This window comes from Argentina anserina, chromosome 3 (assembly GCF_933775445.1).
Source record: "Argentina anserina chromosome 3, drPotAnse1.1, whole genome shotgun sequence".
Lineage (NCBI taxonomy): Eukaryota > Viridiplantae > Streptophyta > Magnoliopsida > Rosales > Rosaceae > Argentina > Argentina anserina.
Window position 1 is genome coordinate 19,429,179 of NC_065874.1, and position 21,454 is coordinate 19,450,632.

At 37.3% G+C, this 21,454-nt stretch overlaps 3 protein-coding genes and 1 pseudogene across 3 annotated transcripts; 3 read left to right on the top strand and 1 right to left on the bottom strand.

Annotated features, from left to right (window-relative positions):
• Positions 1-21,454, top strand: part of LOC126787230 (uncharacterized) — a 191,615-nt pseudogene that overhangs the window by 53,386 nt on the left and 116,775 nt on the right.
• On the top strand, positions 307-4,287 carry LOC126787838 (uncharacterized). Its single transcript, XM_050513752.1, has 5 exons — positions 307-672; positions 1,200-1,264; positions 1,371-1,431; positions 1,808-1,954; positions 3,764-4,287. The coding sequence occupies exons 1-5, from the start codon at positions 414-416 to the stop codon at positions 3,907-3,909; spliced, it is 678 nt and encodes a 225-aa protein (XP_050369709.1). The 5' UTR covers positions 307-413; the 3' UTR covers positions 3,910-4,287.
• Positions 5,051-8,602, top strand: LOC126787834 (NADH--cytochrome b5 reductase 1-like). Its single transcript, XM_050513748.1, has 9 exons — positions 5,051-5,274; positions 5,778-5,919; positions 6,069-6,159; positions 6,255-6,332; positions 6,476-6,556; positions 6,641-6,730; positions 7,680-7,745; positions 8,179-8,265; positions 8,338-8,602. Exons 1-9 carry the CDS (start codon positions 5,166-5,168, stop codon positions 8,428-8,430), a joined length of 837 nt encoding a protein of 278 aa, XP_050369705.1. The 5' UTR covers positions 5,051-5,165; the 3' UTR covers positions 8,431-8,602.
• LOC126787822 (T-complex protein 1 subunit eta) lies at positions 8,965-13,737 on the bottom strand. The gene is made up of 14 exons (XM_050513733.1): positions 13,606-13,737; positions 13,245-13,505; positions 13,033-13,158; positions 12,751-12,954; positions 12,484-12,653; positions 12,263-12,398; positions 11,723-11,839; positions 11,446-11,565; positions 11,223-11,321; positions 11,051-11,140; positions 10,189-10,270; positions 9,898-9,986; positions 9,709-9,783; positions 8,965-9,404 (listed from the first exon to the last, which is right to left on the bottom strand). The coding sequence occupies exons 1-14, from the start codon at positions 13,618-13,620 to the stop codon at positions 9,303-9,305; spliced, it is 1,686 nt and encodes a 561-aa protein (XP_050369690.1). The 5' UTR covers positions 13,621-13,737; the 3' UTR covers positions 8,965-9,302.

Here is a 21,454-nt window from a genome sequence, read left to right on the forward strand (position 1 = left end):
AAGCTTCTTTAGTTTTTTATTTATTTTATTATTACAAACGGAGCCGAAAAAGGCTCAGACAAGGAAAACAAAAGGACCAAGAATTATAACAAGCACCAGATCTTCTGGCACGAAAACTAGAACTAGTGTTTGCTACTAGATGATTTAAAGCCTTGATTTCTAAAAATCAATCAAATCTTATAATAATTGAATCCGTTTGCTTGAATCTTATTTATCATGTTAATGTAAGGGTGAAAAGCTGCAAGTGAGTTTAGGGCGATTTTGTTGGGTAAAAAAAGGCGAGTGGGGGGATAATTGTTATCCAAATCGTAGTCGGCGTATTAAATGCGTGCCACATAATCGGCGGAGGAGAGAATAAAGCGCCAAATCATCCCAAGTGTGCGTGTACTCCAGATAGCAGAGATCGAGCAGAAATGGAAATAACAGCTCGTCACTTGATCTCTGCATCTCCTCCTCGCTCCTCTTTTCTTCTTGTTGCTTCTTCTTCTACTTCTACTACTAGTACTACTTCACTGCCCTTTCAGTTTCAGAGCAGCTCCAACTACATTCTCAAACGACAAGCTCAACTCCAAGGCGTCTGCTTCAAACGAATTAGCCCCATATGTGCCTCCTCTAACACGCAGACTCCTCCTCAATCTGATGCTCCCGAAAGATGGCTTCTGGAGCCTGTGGGTACGTATCTTCTTCTTCTTCTTCTCCTTGGCAAAAGGCATGAAACATCAATCAATAAGCTTAATGTGTATGTGTGTGTGTCTATATATATCTATATATATATATATATATAGCTGCTTCTACGTTAATTTTCTGTTTCATATCAACTTGTGGTAAAGCAAAGAAACACCATTGCATTTGATGCAAGTATTAGTAATCAAGATATATGTGCAACTTGTAGCAGCTATGCATACGTTTTGGTTAAGTCATAATTAGTTTTAGGTTCTAGCTAGCTAGTGGCAGGAACTTTGTTAATCTATAGATTGTATTTTGCAAATACAAGTTAACATTAGAATTATTATTAAACTCATGGTTACAGGGTTCAGCTTTAAGATTTACCTGCTAAACTTATTGTGTTTTTCCCCACTGTAACCTATCCTATTACTGCATTGCAAGTCTCTACTAACACTGTAATCTTATTTACCTAACCTTTCATGTTAGATCAGGAGTGACTCATGTTTTATAACTATATTTTGCTCTTATGATAGGTGATGGAGATACAAGGCATATTGGTTTCAAGGTTCAAATGCCAGGTGCATTTGAAATTGCTTCTGTAAGTTTCCTTTCTTATGACAAAAAAACATTTTCTCTATTTTTTTTTTCTCCGGTCCGTCTCAGATGCCATAATTATTATAATGATTCGCCTTTACTGAATGTAGAATGTGGTGACTGTTGGCCGCCTTCCTGAGAAAGCTGATTTAGTGATTCCAGTTGCAACAGGTATAAGAGAATGAGTCTTGCCAACTTTCCTGCTTGAACTTTTGAATTCTCGAAGAAGAAATATTTAATAAGTATGAGGACTAGAACCACTGATATTAAGGTTGGGTGGCAAAATTGTTACCAATTGAGTCTCCTAAATTAACTACTAAGTTCTTGTGTTAGACACTAAGATTCCTGGATATCCAATAATTTAAACAACTACGCGAAGCCAATTTGAGTCTTTCATGCTCGTATTACTCTTTTTTTTTTCTATTGCATAAACCAATTCCCACATATCAGATTAGTGATAATTACACTGGAGGCAATCTTCTTTTGTAAAGTTTAAGATCAAGTCCTCATCAATTTTTTTTCTTCTTGTTTCGCTTTAAATTGGTAGTATCTGGTTTGCATGCTCGCATTCGAAAGAAAGATGGAAACCTCTTGGTAACAGATCTGGACAGCACCAATGGGACATTCATTAATGACCAACGGTTGAGACCTGGAGTTATTGCCACCTTATCACCTGGATCTTGTGTTACATTTGGTAAGGTGTTCCCAATTTATTCCTGTCTTTTCATTCTCCTTTTCATTTATGACGCAGCACAGTAGCTGCTTAGGAACCTAGATCACAAGCTCTAAGAACTGTAGAGTTAACACACACTGATTTTAGGATTCACTCCCAGGCTTCACACCCAAAACACTATAATTTGGGAATCTCTCCCAGGTTTCTCACCTTAATCCTATCACAGGAAAATTCAGTAAACACTGATATTCTTATTCCATATAGCATGCCTCTGCCTTTCGGCACTTACATTATTTATACTAATGTTTATAACTAACACCAGCTAGCCTTAAGTACTCGTTAGGACTCTTAAATTTCAGAAACTGAAACATAAAAGGCCTAATAAAGTAACAGTTAAAAGACACAAGAGGACTCTTGAAATTAAGCCTGGAGACTTCTAGATCAGACCCTTCTTAAGCTGGAAATTAATAACCTGAGCAATCAATAAAACCATAAAGAGATATAATTATTAGCTGCTCTCTTCTTCCATCTCTTCCGTTCATAAAATTTAAAAGGCTTGGGTGTGATGTCATCATCAATTTATGGGAAATAACATATACAATACACCTACTATATATGTAAAACACATTTTCTTTGCTTTCCCTAAGCTTCAAATTTTCTTCTAAACTCTAAAGACAGTTCTGCTCAACTAGACCGTGTGTATTTAGAGAAATCATTTGTGATTCAAATCTATTACTATAGTTTTAAGTGTGATTTATCTGGATCCTAATAACATTCCCACACAAGTCCTTGACCAATAAATAAATAGAAAGTACTGCTAGTAACTACCTAACTGAGGTGCAAATAATAAAAACTGATAAAGAGCGTAGTTGTAAAATGGGATTTGGTTTAAGAGTTCCCTTACCCTATACTCTTTTTTCAACCTTTGCTTGAAGGAAATAGGATCCAGCTCCCCTAAAGTGAGGATTCTTTGTTTTGGTTAGATTCCCTACCCTAATCTCTAAAAGTTTTAGCTTCAATTATTTGCTTTAGTGTCCAACAGCTGACCAAATCTAGAACCTCTTAGGAACAATTGAAATTACCTATGAATAAAGTAAATGAGGGTCGTATGCCAGAAGATCAGTTGTTGCGAATGTGCAAGTTGTGATAAAGCGATTTAATCTTACAACAGTTTTTATGCATGGATTCAACTCTTTCTGCAATATTTTCTTTCTTTATTCGGATTTTCCAACTGAAGAAAGTTCTATAACTGAGTTTCTGGCATTTGGCATGGAACTTAGAGAAATACAGAAAAGTTATACGTCCTAGGAGCCAATACTCTTTCCAATCTCCCTACTATATACCAAAACATTAATCTCTTTATGTTCAATTAATTTTAAACTACATACAGCAAAAATTCTTTGCAACCAAATAGGAAATGCCTGAGTGATGAAAGCGTATCAGGAAACCGAGTCGGTCCACCATGTCCCGAGAAAATATATCTGAACTTGGAAAATGAAGGGACTGATACTGACAAAGGGGAAAAGAAAAGGTATGGGGTTAAGTAAACTAGGTACGGTAACCATACTTATAAGTATCTGAGAAGATATATGAACAGTTTCTAATTAAAACTGTTTCCGGTCACTAAATATCACCTTGCTTATGAATTTTCAATTTTGTATGGATTCACCTTGGTAGACTCCTATTCACACTGTTATTTAGATAATCGTTCAGTTTCCTATGGATTTATCAGAATTTTTATGTAGGGAGTATTTTTGAAAAACATCACTAGTCACTTGTATCGTTAGACCATATTTTAATACTGAAGTGAAATTGATTTCATTGTTGCAGGAGACGAACACTTAGCTGTGTTTCGTGTGTCAAAGTTAGCCAGTGTAGAAGCTGCAAGTGATACAGGTTCTGGTGAAGATAAAGTAGGGACTGTCATTCCTGAAGAAGTAGAGACTGTCTCGGCTGAAAGTAGTAAAATAATTTGAGTCCTTGTGAAGATGAAGTTGAAATAATTGGTGTCTTTGTAAGATATACATAGCAAGGGAAGAAATCAGAGCAACGTTCTAACTGGAAAGATAGGTTTCTGTTGGAAATAGATTCATAGATAAAGATAATCTGTTGGAAATTGATTTCACAATATTGCAATCTACTTTCTATGTGTTGTATGGAAATTCACAGGACAAAAGAAGTCCACCATACATAAATTATGTTTCAGAGTACATAGCAATACTAGAATTTATTCTAATAAACCTTCATATTAGAACGTAATTGGAAAATTGGTTGTTTTACTCGACAATGCACCAACAGGTTCAGTGGTTCTCCTCATAACAGAGGGTTCTTTATAAGAGTGGAGGGGGTAGTGTTGTACTCGTGAGAATGTTTCTTTCTTGGGAATTCCTGGTTTATTTTCTTAATATAAGTGAATGTCGCCTAATCCTCATTAGCTTGCTTGATTGTGTGGATTTGTAAGCAACAATTTCTTTTTCCTACAATTATTCTCCACAAGGGACAAATTAGCAACCCCCCTTGTTTTTTTTGTTTTTTTTTATTTCATATGTAGTTTATGTTTTCAAGTTTTATTTTATGCCAGGCACCCCCTATTCATATCCTTGTGTAATTTCTGGCTTCGTTACTGCACTTAATTTGGCCTCGTTTATTTCGTTGGAAAGTAACTGTGGGAAAAGAAAACTGTTCTGTTACATTCCTGTCTTTGGGATACAACTAGAAAATTTCCTTTCTTGATGGAATGGAGAAAAGGGAGGAAAATGGTTCCATCCAAAATTCAATGAAATCACTTTGTCATCTTCTTTCCTTACATTTATTCTCACAATCCATAATTTTATTACATTCTTTAACAACTTTCTTGATGATTTTCCTTATCTTACCAAATACGTGCCAGAATGTAAAGTATTGGGGAAAATTCATTTCTCTTTTCTTTCCCTTTCCATGGGAAATAATACAAAAAAAATACTTTCAAGTCCGCAAACCAAACAAGGTCACAGTACTAATAGGGTTCAGGGTGTAGAAACTAGTAGCGATGCTCACCTAATGATGTAGAAGTGAAATTTTATCAACACGTGAGGTGGAAAGCAGCACGTGAGGTATTATCATCAGCAAAGGAAAGGACGACTTTGGAGCGAAGGCTGCATCCAACAAGAAACGAACTTCAGTTCTGTTCTGTTCTGTTCTTCTTCTGAATCTCTCTCTCAGAGGTTCCCTTGTTTGATTCGAAATAGAGCCAATGGTTGGTTTACAGAGTCACAGAGCAGAAATGCTGAGCATAGCCGCGGCTGTCGTCGCCATTGGTGTTGGTACCGCCTACTATTTCTACGTCACCAGAAAACCAAAAGGTCTCTCTCTCTCTCTCTCCCAATCCCATTTCTTGCTGCTTTTTTATGTGCTTCAATCATAGAATGTGGGTCGAGAACGCAGAAATTTGATTTGGATTAAACAACCCTTAATTCCTACTACCTGGGATCCTTTTTTTTCACTTCTTTTTGTTTACTAGTTGCATATCCAGATTTCCCTTAATGCAGAATTGAGTTTTGTAAAGCCATTTAGCATATCTAATTGCACAAAACTGATATATGTGTGTGTGTTGTGTGTGTGTGTGTGTGTGTGTCAATGTTTTACTTATAATCTGCAGTCTACGAATATTATGTCAGAGGAGATGTCTTGTGATTTACCCTCTTTGAATTCTATATGCCCTACATGTATGTAGGGGTATAGAGTTTAATGTTTCTCTTTTCGCTTTAGCTTCTGTCACATTTACTGGACTTCACGTCTAGCTGTTATCTAATATGTTTCCATGCGTATGTGTCTTCAGACTTTAGCTAACAATGTGACTGGTTAGGTTGCTTGGATCCTGAGAAATTCAAGGAATTTAAACTTGTAAAGCGCACTCAGCTCAGCCATAATGTGGCTAAATTTAAGTTTGCTCTTCCAACAGCTACATCAGTGTTGGGTCTGCCTATTGGACAGCATATAAGTTGCAGGTTTCGTTTTTATATATTTTCTGTGTAGTGTTTTTCTTTTCAACTGATAAGACTCGGTTTGTACAAGTCTGATTCTTGTTTTACAATTGATGTTTTAGCATCCAGCATGATATTTTTCTGTGAACCTGACTTTTTTTTTTTTCATACAGAGGAAAAGATAGTCAAAATGAAGAAGTTGTCAAAGCATATACCCCGACCACTTTGGATACTGATATTGGATACTTTGAATTAGTCATAAAGGTTTCTGCCGAAGCACTTCTCATGCTCTAAATCTTTATACATTGGTTTCTTAATTTTTATGTTTTCTTCTCTTTTATTTTGTTTCACATGAATAGATGTATCCCCAAGGAAGGATGTCTCATCATTTTCGAGTCATGAGTGAAGGTGATTACCTGGCTGTAAAAGGACCTAAGGTAAAGTTTACACATTGGTCAGCCTTAGGTATAAATTTTAAAGAACCAAAAAGTACACTGGAAGTACAACAGTGACCAACAGTTAGACAGCAGCCTCTGCATGTCATTACCAACACTGAATGGCTTTTAAATTTATTCTCTAGGGTCGATTCAAGTATCAGCCTAACCAAGTTAAAGCTTTTGGGATGCTAGCCGGAGGTACTGGCATCACTCCAATGTTCCAGGTATGATGGTCTAAGTTTTGCACATAATTTTCTTTTTATCAATACATTGCTTTTATAGTTTAATTTTTCTTCCTGGTCTTACAGGTTGCTAGAGCCATAATGGAAAATCCTAGTGACAGAACAAACATACATCTCATATATGCCAATGTCACATATGAGGACATTCTATTGAAAGTAAGCACCTCTATGTTCTGTTTGTTCAACACATGTCATACCAAATGTATCTGTGTGTCTCTCTCGTTTCATCATTGAGTATTATTTTAAGCAAAAAATTCTTACTATATATCTAGCACTTACGGATAACCATTCCCAAACTAAAGAATACTGCATGACAACAATGTAATAGCGTTCATTTTACTTGGGCTACACTTTTCCTGAAGTCTTTTATTTTTTCCATATTATAAAACAAGAGACGGGAGAGAGGAATAGGGAGATATGTAGTAATAAGAAGCACTTGAATCAGAAGTTCAGAACCATTTGAAATAATTTTCAGCCCTCATTTCAGCATATATTTCATCTACAATCAAAAACAAAGGTGAAAACGAGAATATCAGTTGATAGGGCCTTTAAAATGGTGAATTTGGAACCATATGTCATATAAATATGCATGTTATAATTAATTGAGTGGTTAGTAACTTTATATGTTATATATGCTATTTATTATGAAATGGCATCAAAGTTCGCATTCAAATTTGTTCACCTATCATTTAGTGCTGCTACTAGTTTTCCATTTCCTTGCCTGAATGTCTATGCTGACAGCATGGGAATCTATAAGAGTGTGTCAAGTGTAGTCAGAATAAAATCCTGGGGAACTAGACTTTTTTGCCATTTTCACTATATTATTTTGTTAAGCGCCCTTTTGCCACAAATTGCTGCTGACAAGCAATTGATATGATTGGCTTTTCGCAAAAATTCTGAAGCAAGTTTGTCTTTCTATTCACAATACTGGAGTGAAATTTATGTTGCTCATGCTCTATGAGTCTAATGCATGCTTTAATTTTCCTTGGATTTTTTTTCACCGTTTTCCTGTAAATGTGGCATGCACGCAGTAAGGCAATTTCCTGGCCTAGAATTCGTAACACCTCAGTGGTTTTATTTCGTTAACTATGTTCATTTTTTGCAGGAAGAGCTGGATAATCTAGCGAGTAACTTTCCCAATCGTTTCAACATTTATTATGTTCTTAATCAGGTATTGTTTTTATTATTTGGTAAAAAAAAGGCAGATCTTTGTTATTATTATCATTATTATTATTGTAAGTTTCCGATCAGAGTGGCATTTTTTGTTCTATCTTCTTCACAAAAGTACTCAATTCTGATCAGTTTGTCCAATTATATGATGATCTCTCCATTTTTTTTAAGTTATGAACTTTTCAGAAAGTCAACGCTGTTTGAGTGGAGCAAACAGTCAGTACTGTTGTAATTTAAAATTACTAGGATCTCCAATAAGTTGATAAGATGGATGTACATGTACCTCAAAACATTTTTATGGCATATAGATTGCCATAACTTAGGCGCACAAAGTTTGATTTAGTTTTTTTTTATTTACTTGCATCATTGTGTGAAACCAACCTGCTACGCGTTATATTGTCGGTTACAAATTTGATGTGTGTTACCGTCTTCAGGCCCCTGAAGGCTGGAAAGGTGGTGTTGGGTTCATATCAAAAGAAATTATTCAGACTCACTGCCCTGCACCAGCACCGGATATTAAGGTAATTCCTATCTCCACCGTCTCACTCACTCGTTTTCATATGGCATGCAATACCAAACCTTTTTTTTTTCAGATATTAAGATGCGGACCACCACCTATGAACAAGGCTATGGCTGCTAACCTTGACAGTCTTGGATACAGTTCGGAAATGCAGTTCCAGTTTTAAGGCTGATTCATCAACTTTGGTTATTAAATTGTGCACAACACAACAAGCACCTGATTTGTTTGCTACATAGGATCTTAAATTTGTGAGAGAGGAGTAATAAAGATGAAGTCACTGGAAATGGGCAACATGATTCTTCTGTTTTCTTAATGGTTTTATTTCCAGAGTTGCTTTATAGTTTTTTGCAGGAACAAAATTGTCAAGTTCAGTGTTACTTGCTACAGAACTTTAGCCATACAATAGATTCTTGCAGTTGCGGCACTTGTTCTATATACCCTGAATCCTCGAGTTGATGTGCTGCCATTGTTCCTTTTGTTTCATCACCTACGTCGGTCGTTCTGGAAACTGATTTTTATGAAATACCCAAATAACTGCATCCACAACTTACAGCTAGTGCAATAACAACTATATTGCTCCGCATGTTAGGACTTTGGTTGAGATCAGAATCGAGTTTTTTTTTTGGACGAAAATCAGAATCGAGTTTGCATAAAACACTACGAGATAGGAAAAATAAAATAAATAAGCCCCAGTCAAGAATTACAATGAAGCACAAACTTAAAATTCAAGACTCCAGATTCAAAGAAAGAAGCGACCACATGTGCAACAATTCTCATCATCAATCCACAAAACAAGCTAAGCAGGGGAGGAGAAATGTTAAACAAGGCCCCTAGGAGATCTCAGCTTCAAGTTGGTTCAACTACACATACACTGACGCTACCTAATATAACATGTTACAAGAAAACATTCAAGCATGCATGTTGCATTTCACAATCAGTTTGAATGCAAGTACAACTCCAGAGCACACCATCAACCAGAATGACAAAACTGTTTTAAAACCCGGCCTGCTTGGTCATGACTAATGCATGGCTTTGCAACTATCGTCTTCGCATTCCACGGCCACGGCCACGTAAAGCAGCTCCTCCACGCCCTCTACCTCCCATGGCACTAGCAGCAGCATCTCCCTGGGCACTCTCAGACTGCATTAAAGTGACAGAAGGCATTAAACAGCTGACTTGTTCTATATAGAAAAAAATGGTCTTAAGTTAATATATTTGTTATTTTTAGGCATCAACTAAGTAGCCAATATCTCAAAAAAGACTCAATACAGCATAAGTTAAAGAACCAGAGTCAATTCTTGACTAAAAGAATGAAACTACTTTCTTCTTTCAGACCAAATGCAAAGACAGTGTTTTACATGATGACCAGTGACCAAGCTACAGTCAGGGAAATATGAAGTCACTACACATAATAACAATACCAGAAAATGGAATCTACACATACCTTTGGATTTTTCACCGTCTCGTCAACACTTAAAACCAGGCAAGCAGCCTCAGTAGCAGCATTTATAGCATTGATCTATAGCAACAGACATGATTAAATCACCAGCCAAATGACATTATAATGAGCATTAAAAAAGGCAGCATGATGTGGGACTACCACATCTATGCTGTTAGGATGACAAGCATATACCTTTACAACTGCTGGCTCCCAGACAAAGTTAGCATAGGAATCAGCAATTCCTCCAGTATTAATGTCTACTCCATAAGGTGCACCCTCACCTACAAGAAATTGATTTTTGGAATCTTTTAGCACATAATTATTGAATGCCTATATGAAGATTCAATACATATTAATCCTTCTTTATAGTACACAGGCATATATCACAAATTGCATAAAAAATTATCATATATCATATATGCTATCCATATAATATTATTAACTAATCAACTAGACTAGTTCTAAATAAAATGAAAGCTCAACCTGTTGAGTGTTTCTGTCTAAGTTTGTTTAGCATATCAGTCGCGTCAAATCCCGCATTGTCACATAGTTGTCGTGGAATAACCTGCAACAAATGTGGAGGATAGCATATCAGTAACCTACCACCATTCAGTTACTAATATTGCAGCATTACACTCATTCATGGTATTTTTCATTCACCATTGACCATAAGCAGAAATATCATTTTGAGAAAATGTCCAACTTGTTCACCTGATGACCAAGAAACTACGACCACCCAAACTAAATTCAATACACAAGGGTCGGAGACTACTAAAATAGTTATGATATAATGCATGTAACTGAACATAAATTCCTGGTCGACCAGGTGAGAACACTGCCATATCATATTTCTTTTATTTCTCTTTCTTTTCTTTTTTCTTCTTTGAAAATCATCCTGAATTCCAAGCTACAACAAATCATTCACATGATACAGGCTTCATGAAAATTGAGAAGGCCGAAGAGAAAAGGGTATACAGTGAAAGGAAAGAAAAGCCTTTAAAGAGTGCACCCGATCTCCATATAATGGATTAACCAGTAAATACAGTTGTCATTCCAATTCCAGATTATCCACCTACCCTGAATGTATTATCGTTAAACCCACCAAAATCAAACACAACAATTTTCAGAACCAACCAGATACCCTACAAGTTAGACATCCTTCATGTACTCAATTTCAAAAAAGCAAATTTGGATATCCAAAGCTAGACACCCATGATCCCACAAAGAAAAATGGCATCGACCAGATTATACATCCAATGTCACATAATTTGCACTGCAGCAATGGCTATGTCTACAGTCATGACGAACAGCCAATATAACCAAAAAAAAACCCAAAACTAAATACCTCCAGAGCTTTTGCGTATGAGTTGATGAAAAACTGAGATCTCCCAGCAATTTCACGCGCTTTGTCCCTCAAGTAACGGCTGATCTCCATCTGCCACCAAACACAAACAAATTATGAACAAGACAAACATCTCACATTAACTTTGCAGATACCATGGATCCAAAACACATACATCTATTGCACCACCACCAGGAACTACAGTCGAATTCTTTAGAGCCCTTCTAACAATCATGATGGCATCATGTAGACTACGCTCAGCTTCCTCAATGAACTAAAATAAGAATCCATGAGCGAGTCAATAAATTCAGCAATGAAAAGGAAAAAGAGATGCAAAGCGAAAAAGGATAAGATATTCATAAGCAGATACCAGATGAGAAAGCTTATAAAAGGCATACCTGATCAGCTCCACCACGAAGAACAATTGTAGCAGTTCTACCAGATGGACATCCACTAAAGATATTAAACCTCTCATTTCCGACTTGCTTTTCTTCAAAAACCTCGCATGTTCCAAGGACCTACAAATAAAAAGTAAAAAAAATAAAGTTAAGTGTGTGTCAACCAAAAACACAAGAAATGGCCCAGCTAAAAGGAAACACTTGCATGTAATCTAAGGACAGATGAACGTTGCACTAGTACATAAAACTATAGCATGACAATATGGGGCATAGCAACCTCATCGATAACATCATTGATGGATGTCTGCACAGTGCCACCAGTGGCTGCAGCCACCCTTTTCAGATCTTCTTCAGCTACACGGCCAGCACAGAATATATCTCGATCTGCAAAATACTGTCAAGCAAACAAATGCATTAAACTTTTGTTTATGAAAATTTTCTTTAATGACGTTATGAAAATTACATTCACTTCACATCATTAGACGCTAAAAGTATTGCAAATTTTCCAGTAAAGTTCCACAATGATATAGATTATACACAAGCATATATCGTGAAACTAGGACCATGATAAGTATTATCAGATAAATTTTCTAAAGAGATCAAGAAGATTTCAGCAGCAGGGGAGACATGTGACATGAAATAGTGAGTACATAAAATGAGCCCAACTGAAGGGAAAGATTCTCCATTCTTTCACACTGAAATATATGTTTTCTCTCTACCAGGTAAACAAACTGTATACAAGTTTGTTACCCTATGGTCAAAAAGACTAATCCAGACGGATTACTAACAGGGAAAATTCAGGCAGACAAGGCATCACCTGTGTTGCTAAATCACCAATAGCCAACCGTGAAAGAACAACTTTGGCTCCACACTGCACACACTTATCCAGCTTGTCATAGATAATATTCCATTCAGCATCAACAATGGACTGATACTGGGATGGGTCTGACAATCTGCAAGGAGATGAAAACATTTTTTTAAAAAAAACATACGAAAATTGATAGAAACACATTTCAAATGGAGCGACATGACCCTTACCTGATCTCAGCATTTTCTTTCTCGGATTTAAGCTCCAATTCAATATTTAGTATCAGTATCTTAGGATTGAGAAACTTCTTTGGTTGCTGTTCAAAACCGGCATAAGAAAATGTCTTCTTAAAGGCAACGCCATTTACTAGAAAGGAATCACGCATGTTACCACCAGAAACCTGTACAAGTGGCACCAACTCCACAATGAATATCACTCCCAGAAAAAGCAAGCCCCTTTCAGTGCCAACAGTATGGTATTCCTGCCGAGAAATTTACCTTCTTAATTCCGATCATGTTAAGACGATCGTCATCACCAATGGCAATGACAGCATCTACAACCATTTTTGCAAAGAAGTCCTTCTCTCCACCGATGAGCTTTGAGGAGAGTGTGGTGGCGGCACAGTTAGCTAGCAGCTCCTTCTTCTCTTGGAGGCTCTTGCCCTCAATGCTGGTAGCAAGTTGTTTGATTCTCTCAATGGCCTGATCCAACAACAACAAGCATTAACCACAACCACAACCACAGTCTGTAAAAAAAAAATTAATAATAATAATAATTACCAAATAGCTAGCGGTTCGGAAACTCCTGATCAAATTCTGGGGGTGGACCCCGTCCTCAACAAAAGGCTTGGCCTCGTTGAGAAACTCGCCGGCGAGCAGAACAACCGTAGTTGTCCCATCACCAACCTGCACCGAAAACACATTCAAACTCAGGAAATCGGAATCTGAGATCGGTAAGCTAAGTGAGTGAGAGATTGATAAGGATAGATAACCTCAGAGTCCTGAGACTTGGCGATGTCGACGAGGATCTTGGCGGCGGGGTGAACGATGTCGAGAAGCTTCATGATGGTGGCGCCATCGTTGGAGATGGTGACATTGCCCTTGTCGTCGTGGATGAGCTTGTCCATGCCGCGAGGGCCGAGGGTGGTCCTGACGACGTCGGCGACGGCGGTGCAGGCGTTGATGTTGCTGATGAGCTGTGCCTTCCCTTGAGAGGTGTCCGTGCCCTCCTTGAGAAGTATGATCTGCGGTTGCTGTGTGTTCATTTTCACCACCACAACAAAAAGCAACAGAGTCAGAAGATTACAGAGACCCAACTAATACTATGAGAGAGAGAGAGAGAGACGGGCGTACCATCATACTCGCCATTGTTGCAGATGAAAAGGAGAAGAGCGAGCGAGAGAGGGAGATAGAGAGTTGGGAACTAGGGTTTAGTGACTGTTTTATGGTTTTTACACTAGAGAGCAACCTTCTCACCTTCTCATATTGGCCGTTGATTTCTTTTCTTATTTGGACTCTTGACACTTGAAATTCGAAAAAAAATCAAATAAGATTTAAAAATTAGAAAAAAATCAGTTTCTAAAATTACTTATACTGTTGCCCCTATTTTTCGCCAAAATTACAAAGAATGCCACGGCCATTTTTTTTTTTCACAGAAGTCGTAACACCACCTTCGTCTTTGACCCGCACCTTTTGACTAAATCAAGATTGGGGTTGACCTCGTCGGCGTCATTGATGGCAAGGTCGATTCTAGGGTGCTCGTCGAGGATAGAGAGAGAGATCTTGAAATTGCAGGCTTGGTCCTAGGTTTGCTTTGAGGCCAGGACGCCGAGAAGGTTGGTATTGCTGCAGATGCAGCTAACCGGAAAAAGAAACCCAGATATGGGTTTAAGGGAGAAGATGATTAAGAGGTGCCCATAGCAGTTCATGGTTCTTCTTCTTCTTCTTCTTGTGCGTCTCCTCCTCCTTCTCCTCCTCATCACAACAGTTATATAAAACAATGTGACAATGGGTGGGTGTGACAGCAGTATGCGGGTGTGACAGGTAGTGTGACAGGAGGTGTGACAGCAGCTGTGATAAGTAGTGTGACAGCATCTGTGACAGGATCTGTGACAGCATCTGTGACAGGATTTTGTGACAGCATCTGTGACAACATCTGTGATAGGTAGTGTGACAGCGGGTGTGATAGGTAGTGTGATAGGATCTGTGACAACATCTGTGACAGGATCTGTGACAACATATGTGATAGGTAGTGTGACAGCGGGTGTGATAGGTAGTGTGATAGGATCTGTGACAGTATCTGTGATAGGTAGTGTGACAACATCTGTGATAGGTAGTGTGACAGCGGACAACATCTATGACAGGATATGTGACAGTATCTATGTAAATAAATAGTGTCACAACTTCTATGACAGTGGGTATGATAACGGTTGTGACAGTAGGTGTGACAGTTAAGAGATAGTGTGACAGTGTTTGTGACAGTGATTGTGATAGGAGGTGTGACATGCCTAGAAAAAATGTGGAAATATGCGAAATTTTGTTAAAATTCAAATGAAATTGATATAAGTATGCTCAGAATGAAGAAAATAGCTAGAATTAGGGAACCTTGAGCTTCGGTTTTGCCAGAATTGCTTGGAGCACCTCCATCGATGGCGGCAACCCTTTGCGATGGTTGTTGCGCCTTGTACGGTTGGTTGATTCGGAGTGGGTAGTATATCAAATGAAAGAGGGGAGCGAGATCTTTCTAACGGTACCAATCTCGTCAAATAAAAAAAATCACTTTTGACACATGAAATTAGAAAACAATCAAGTAAGATTTCAAAATTAGAATTTAGTCACTCAGTAGGTGTGACAGCGTCTGTGACAGTGTCTGTGACAACGTCTGTGACAGTGTCTGTGACAGCATCTGTGACAGGAGGTGTGACATGCTGAGAGGAAATGTGGAAATATGTGAAATTTTGTTAAAATTCAAATGAGATTGGTATAAGTATACTCAGAATGAAGAGAATAGCAGGAATTAGGGAACTTTGAGCTTCGGTTTCGCCGGAATTGCTTGAAGCACCATCATTGATGGCAGCAACCCTTTGCGATGGTTATTGCGCCTTGTACGGTTGTTGATTCGGAGTGGGTAGTATATCAAATGAAAGAGGAGAGCGAGATCTTTCTAACGGTACCAATTTCATCAAAATCTATCGCCGAACGAAAAAGTTATGGCCGAAATTAGAAAAAGAAAGAAAAAAAAGAAGAAAAATAGTAAGAAATGGGAAATTAGTTTATAAAATATTTTTAAAGTGACTATTTTCTAATTTTGTTGACCTTTTTATAATTTCCACTTAAATGTGATGACATTTTTATAATTAATTCATAAGTAGTGACTTTTTTCTAATATAAATTAGGAGATGATACTTTTTTATAATTTGCCTTTATTTTATTAATTTCTCTTTTTCTTAGGTAAAAACATTTAAGTTCGTATTGTAGAAAATGACCTTCCCAATGCCCGCATGTTGTGAGAGAAAACACAAGCTGGCGTACGTTAATATTTTCATATTCATATTTTTTATTTTTAAAATAAAACTAAGAAATATATTTCTCAAAACACATAAAGTGTAAATTAAAAATATTTTCAATTTTTATGGGAAAAAGTGAAAAACACCTTTGACATTTGCACTTTTTTATTTTCTCGATTTCATTTTTTTAATTTGTTTTGAAATTTTTTTTCAAAAATGTCACCGAACAAGGCAAGTCGAATTTTTTTGCAGCAAATATTTTCCTTTTTACTCATTTCTATGACTCATCTTAAAATAATAGGCATTTCCACATAAGATTTATCTTTAAATGGAGATAAACCTTGTTAGTTGATTCAAATTCTTAAAATGGAGATAAACCTTATTCCTCTAAGCTCTCCTAATGTGAGTGATAAGTTGTACTCAAAATTGGAAAAGAATGGCTCCTTTTCAATGAAGTCCTCTTATCAGTATGCTTTCCTTCATTCTTCTAGTTTTTCTCCAATTGTTCAAACTGTTGAGATGAATTATTGGAAGAAGTTGTGGAAGACATGTATTCCTAATAAGGCTAAGGTTTATGCTTGGTGCGTCAGTTTGGATATTCTTCCTTCCCTTGGTAGTTTGAGTTCCAAACATGTAGAGACTGATACGTTGGTATGTGTGTTGTGATAGTGCTATTGAGTCTACATTTCATTTATGCCATGATTGTGTCTTCACTAGGTCAGTGATCTCTATGAACTAGAGTTTCTTAGATGAGGTACTGTTCATACCATTGCTTTGGAATGATTGATCATTGTGCTCAAAGTGTATTAGTTTTTCTTTGTTTGGGGAGCTTTTCTTTCTCCTGTGGAGTGTTTGGAAGAAGCGTAATGAGAGGACTTTGAATTAGATGTCTATGATTTGGACTGATGTAAGTATTCAGGCACATGCTTATTTATAAAATTTCCAGTTTCATAATACCAAGGTTCCGAAAGTGCAAGTTCCGCGAGAGTTAGTTATCTAGAAGGCTCTTTCGGTTGGTTTTTTTTCAAAATCAATACTGATGGCGCCTTTCATCAGAACACTAGAAGTGAGGGATGTGGTTTTGTGATAAGGGATATTTTTGGGACTATGGTAGTGGGTGGACCTTAGGGCTGGACTTTTTGACACCGAAAAAACCGAAACCGACCATAACCGAACCGCACCGAAACTGAGAAACTGGAACAGAACAGAATCACCGCGTCGGTGTCGGAAACCAAACCGAACCGAGTAATTGGTGCCGGTTATCGGTTTCATGCTTTTAAAAAACCGGTGGAAACCGAACCGAACCGAGAATTGACATTTAAGGTTATAACTTGTATTTGATGAACATATGTAATCGATTGGGTGCTTATGCAAAACATATATTTGGTAATAAATATATACATGTATAGATATGTGATTTTGTACAAGGTAATATATGATTTTGATTTTTGTATGTGTACAATTATGCATGCAGAGATCTAATGTAATGTTTTTGGGTTTTGTCAACTAGCTCTCATGTTAAGACAAGTCTGAACATCCGGTGATGAAACTCATGGGGTTTAATGTTTATTTTGGTTAACTTGTTGTGTTTAAGCAAAACACTATTTTTGTTTACTTAATATTTGAGTTCTTGATATTTAGTGAATATAACTTAATTAAAGTATTGAACTTGTAGCTTACTCCTTCACTTTTAATCTTTTTATTTTCACTAGTCAAGTACGAAATGTCAATAAGGATATTAGGTTTTGTAACCGAAACAAAACCGAAACCGAACCGAATTATAGGTTAACCGAAACCGCGGTTTCTATGTATATTTTTCAGTTTCGGTTTTGGAAAACATGAAACCGAAAATTCGGTGTTGGTTTTCGGTTAGTGCTCATAAACTAAACCGTTGGCACCGAGTCCAGCCCTAGTGGACCTAGTCTAGTTCCTTGTCTTGTTTTGGCTGAGCATGACTTTGTTCCTGCTATTGTGGAGACTGGTGCTCAAGAGGTACATCGTCAACTTCTTTTTTTGATGTGCCTAAGCTGTTCGGGGAGACTCTATGATGATGTGGTTAAGGTTTTGAAACATCAGGATAACTTGTTGGTTTAATATATTAGTAGGAGAGGCAACAAGGTTGCTCACATTCTTGCTGCTAAAGCTTGTTCTCTAGATTAGAATGGTTATTATTTTGGCAAAATTGTCAAAATACATCTTGAATTTAGCTCAAATTGTCAATTTACACCCCGAACTTGTAAATGTAAAAATTTATCTCCTCAGCTTGCCAAAAAGTGTCGGTTTGCACACTCATCGTTAAATTTAACATTTTTCATCCAATTTGTGGTCATATGCCATTCACATCATAACATTTTTGTCATTTAATATTTATTTCATTTACTTCACGATATTTATCTTTCTTAATAATTTTTTTTCTAAAATAACGATACATAATTACGACCATAAGTGAAGAACTAAAACTAATTAATTTTGTTTATAGTCTCTAGCAATCGTCAAGTTTACTTCCAATGTTTTGTCGTTTCAGAGGTTTGAGTTTTGTCTTGTGTCCTCACTTAATTAGCTGATGATGAATGTTAAGTGTACTAGCGGGAAAAAAAATATTAAGAAAAAAAATCATGAAGTAAATGAGTGAACAAATATAATTGTACAAATATTAAAGTCTTTGTGTTTTTTGTTATTAAAATAAAATATATATTAAATAATAAAAATGCCCATCATGTGCATGACACGTGACCACAAATTGTGTGAAAAATGTTGAATTTATGGTGATGATGCAAATTGATAATTTTTACCAAGTTGATGAGGTAAATTTTCGCATTTACAAGTTCGGGGTGTAAATTGACAATTTGAGTAAAGTTCAGAGTGTATTTTAGTAATTTTGCCTATTATTTTTCAGTTTCTTCTTTTTAAATGGTGTCGTTACGACATAACTTTATACTATCTAATTCTTTTTCTTTCAATAAATGGCTTACCTTCATCTTTAAAAAAAATCCTTGAAATGGAAATAAACCTTATGGAGTTTATTCAAATTCTTTTGGGGTCTGGATGGATTCTCGGAAACTTTTCACCATGCTTACTAGGATATTACTAACTCTCTTATTCAAGTTCTTTTGGGGTCTGATGGATTCTTGGGAACTTTTTACCATACTTACTGGGATATTAATTATTAACTCTCTTATCCTTGAGGCCACCACGCACTCCTTCCAGAATCAGACGCTTTTCATGAAGTTCAATCATACTTTCAATGCTCTCATCCCTAATGTTGCAAATCTGGAGTCGGCAATGCAATTTCAACCAATTGCTCTCTGCAATTTTGCTTACAAGATCCTGACTAAGATCATTGCCTGCCGCCTCAAACCCTTCATGCCTTCCCTCATTACGGAAAACCAATGTGCTTTTGTCACGAATAGATTGATCCAAGATAACATCATTGTTGCTCATGAATGTTTTCATCACTTTACGCTAAGGAAGGCGGGGCCGATTGCCAACATGGCACTTATACTTGACATGAACAAAGCCTACAACCAGTTTGAATGGAGCTTCGTCGAGTATGTTCATCAGAAAATGGGGTTTGCTCATGAGTGGGTTAATCTGGTCATGGCTTGTGTTACATCGGCTTCCTTTGCGGTTTTAGTGAATGGGGCACCGGGTAAAACTTTCAAGCTAACTCGTGGCTTGAGGCAGGGGGATCATCTCTCTCTGTTCTTTTTTGTTTTCATCAATGTTGTTCTTTCGGTCATGATCAGTCGGTTATGCTAGGAGAACTTACATGAATCTTTCCGTCTCAGAGCTGGTGGTCCGAAAATCAGTCATTTGTTCTTCGCGGATGATTCTCTCTTCTTTTTGAAGGCCAGTCGGGCAACTTACACTTCTTCACTACTGTGTTGCCTTGGGTCAGTCTATTAATCTTCAGAAATCTTCATTGTATTTTAGTCCTGACACCGAGACTATTGATTCTCTCAGTGCTATTCTGGGAATGACGACAGTGGAGGATCCAGGTAAGTAATGGGGACTACCCACCATTTAGGGTATATCCAAGGTCTCGACACTTGGCTATGTACTTGAGAACATTGAGGAGAAGATCTTTGGTTGGAATCAAGCCTCTCTCTCTCTCCGGCTGGTAAGGAGATCACGATAAAGGTTGTTGCCTTGGCGGCGCCCACTTTTCCTATGTATGTTCTCAAATTCCCGAAGTCGTCGTGCTCCAAAATTAATTCTTCCCTGGCTAACTTCTGGTGGGTAAACAGAGTTGGTAGGGGTATCCATTGGAAGAGTTGGGATGCACTTGGGATGGCGAAATCGAATGGTGGTCTTGGTTTCCATAGTATGGAAGAGTTTAATTTAGCTCTTTTGGCAAAGCTAGGGTGGCGGATTCTCTGTAACCCAAACTCACTTTAGGTTAAAGTGCTAAAGCATAGATACTACCCGGATGCCTCTTTTTCTTGATGCCAAAAAAGGGAGCCTGCTTGCATCGCGGATTTGGTCGAGCATACTTGATGGCAAAAAGTTGTTAGCTGAGAGTTTGTTATGGCAAGTCAACAATGGTGATTCGATTGACTTTTGAGTTGACAATTGGATTCCTAATTTGCCTAGGAGTAATCTCAAGGCACTCTGGCCATGTAGAACTTTGTTCACTCATGTTTCAAACTTCATTGACCAGGACCTTGGAGTGTGGAATTTGACTAGTATTAGCCATGCTTTGGATGTCGCATCTTTACAGCATATCTTGGTCACATCTTTTGGAGGGAGAAGGGATGCAGACAAATTAGCATGGAGAGACTAATCTTCCGGTCAGTACTCGGTTCACTCTGGGTATTCCAGATGCTCTACCAATCAATCTCTCATGATATCTCTCCATCCCCATCACTCACATTCCACTCCTCCAATGATTTGAAATTGGATATGAAAAGTTAAAGTCCCTGCAAAGAGAAAGTTAAAGTCCCTCCAAAGCTTAGCTTTTTTCTGTGGCGTGCCATATCTGGTGCCATTGCCACGAACCAGAACCTTTTGGGTGCCACTTAGCGAAAGAGCCAATGAGCCAAATCTTCAATCATAATCAAGAATCAATTGAACACTCTCTGTTTCTATGCATGTGGGCTCAGTGCTCCTGGTTTGCTCACCCCTTGTCCCACCATATCCACCTCAGTCTTTTATCTCTATACATCAATGGACAGGGGGGTCGTCCCATGACCAAGTGAAGCCTAAAGCAAAAACTAAGAGAGGCCTTATATTAGAAAAAAATATATATCACTTTTGATTTCACATTTCTTTCATAGCAAAATGTATTACATGTTACTTAAGTGATGAATAAACTAGACTATGTAATAGCATTAACAATATATAAGAAGCTTGATACAAAAAACATGCTAAAATAATTTCATGTTCAGTTGAATGACATTTTTTCTTTCCCTTTCAAGATGCAAAAAGGTTGATCAAATTATCGTATTTGAACTTTTGAACGAATTTCTTTCAATAGACAACATGGCAAATTCATTCAACCATTCTTGTGATATGGTTGGTCGTAAGTACAATTTTATAAGCTTAAGAGCTTAAATAGAGGAAGATTGGAAGAGATTAGAGATATTACCTTTTAGATTGAGAGCTAAGAACAACGTTCCATTCCCAAACAGGTGCAAGATTGAGAAAACTTTTGTGGCATTTTTTTTAATCCCAAATTGTGAAACGTCGATTATTGT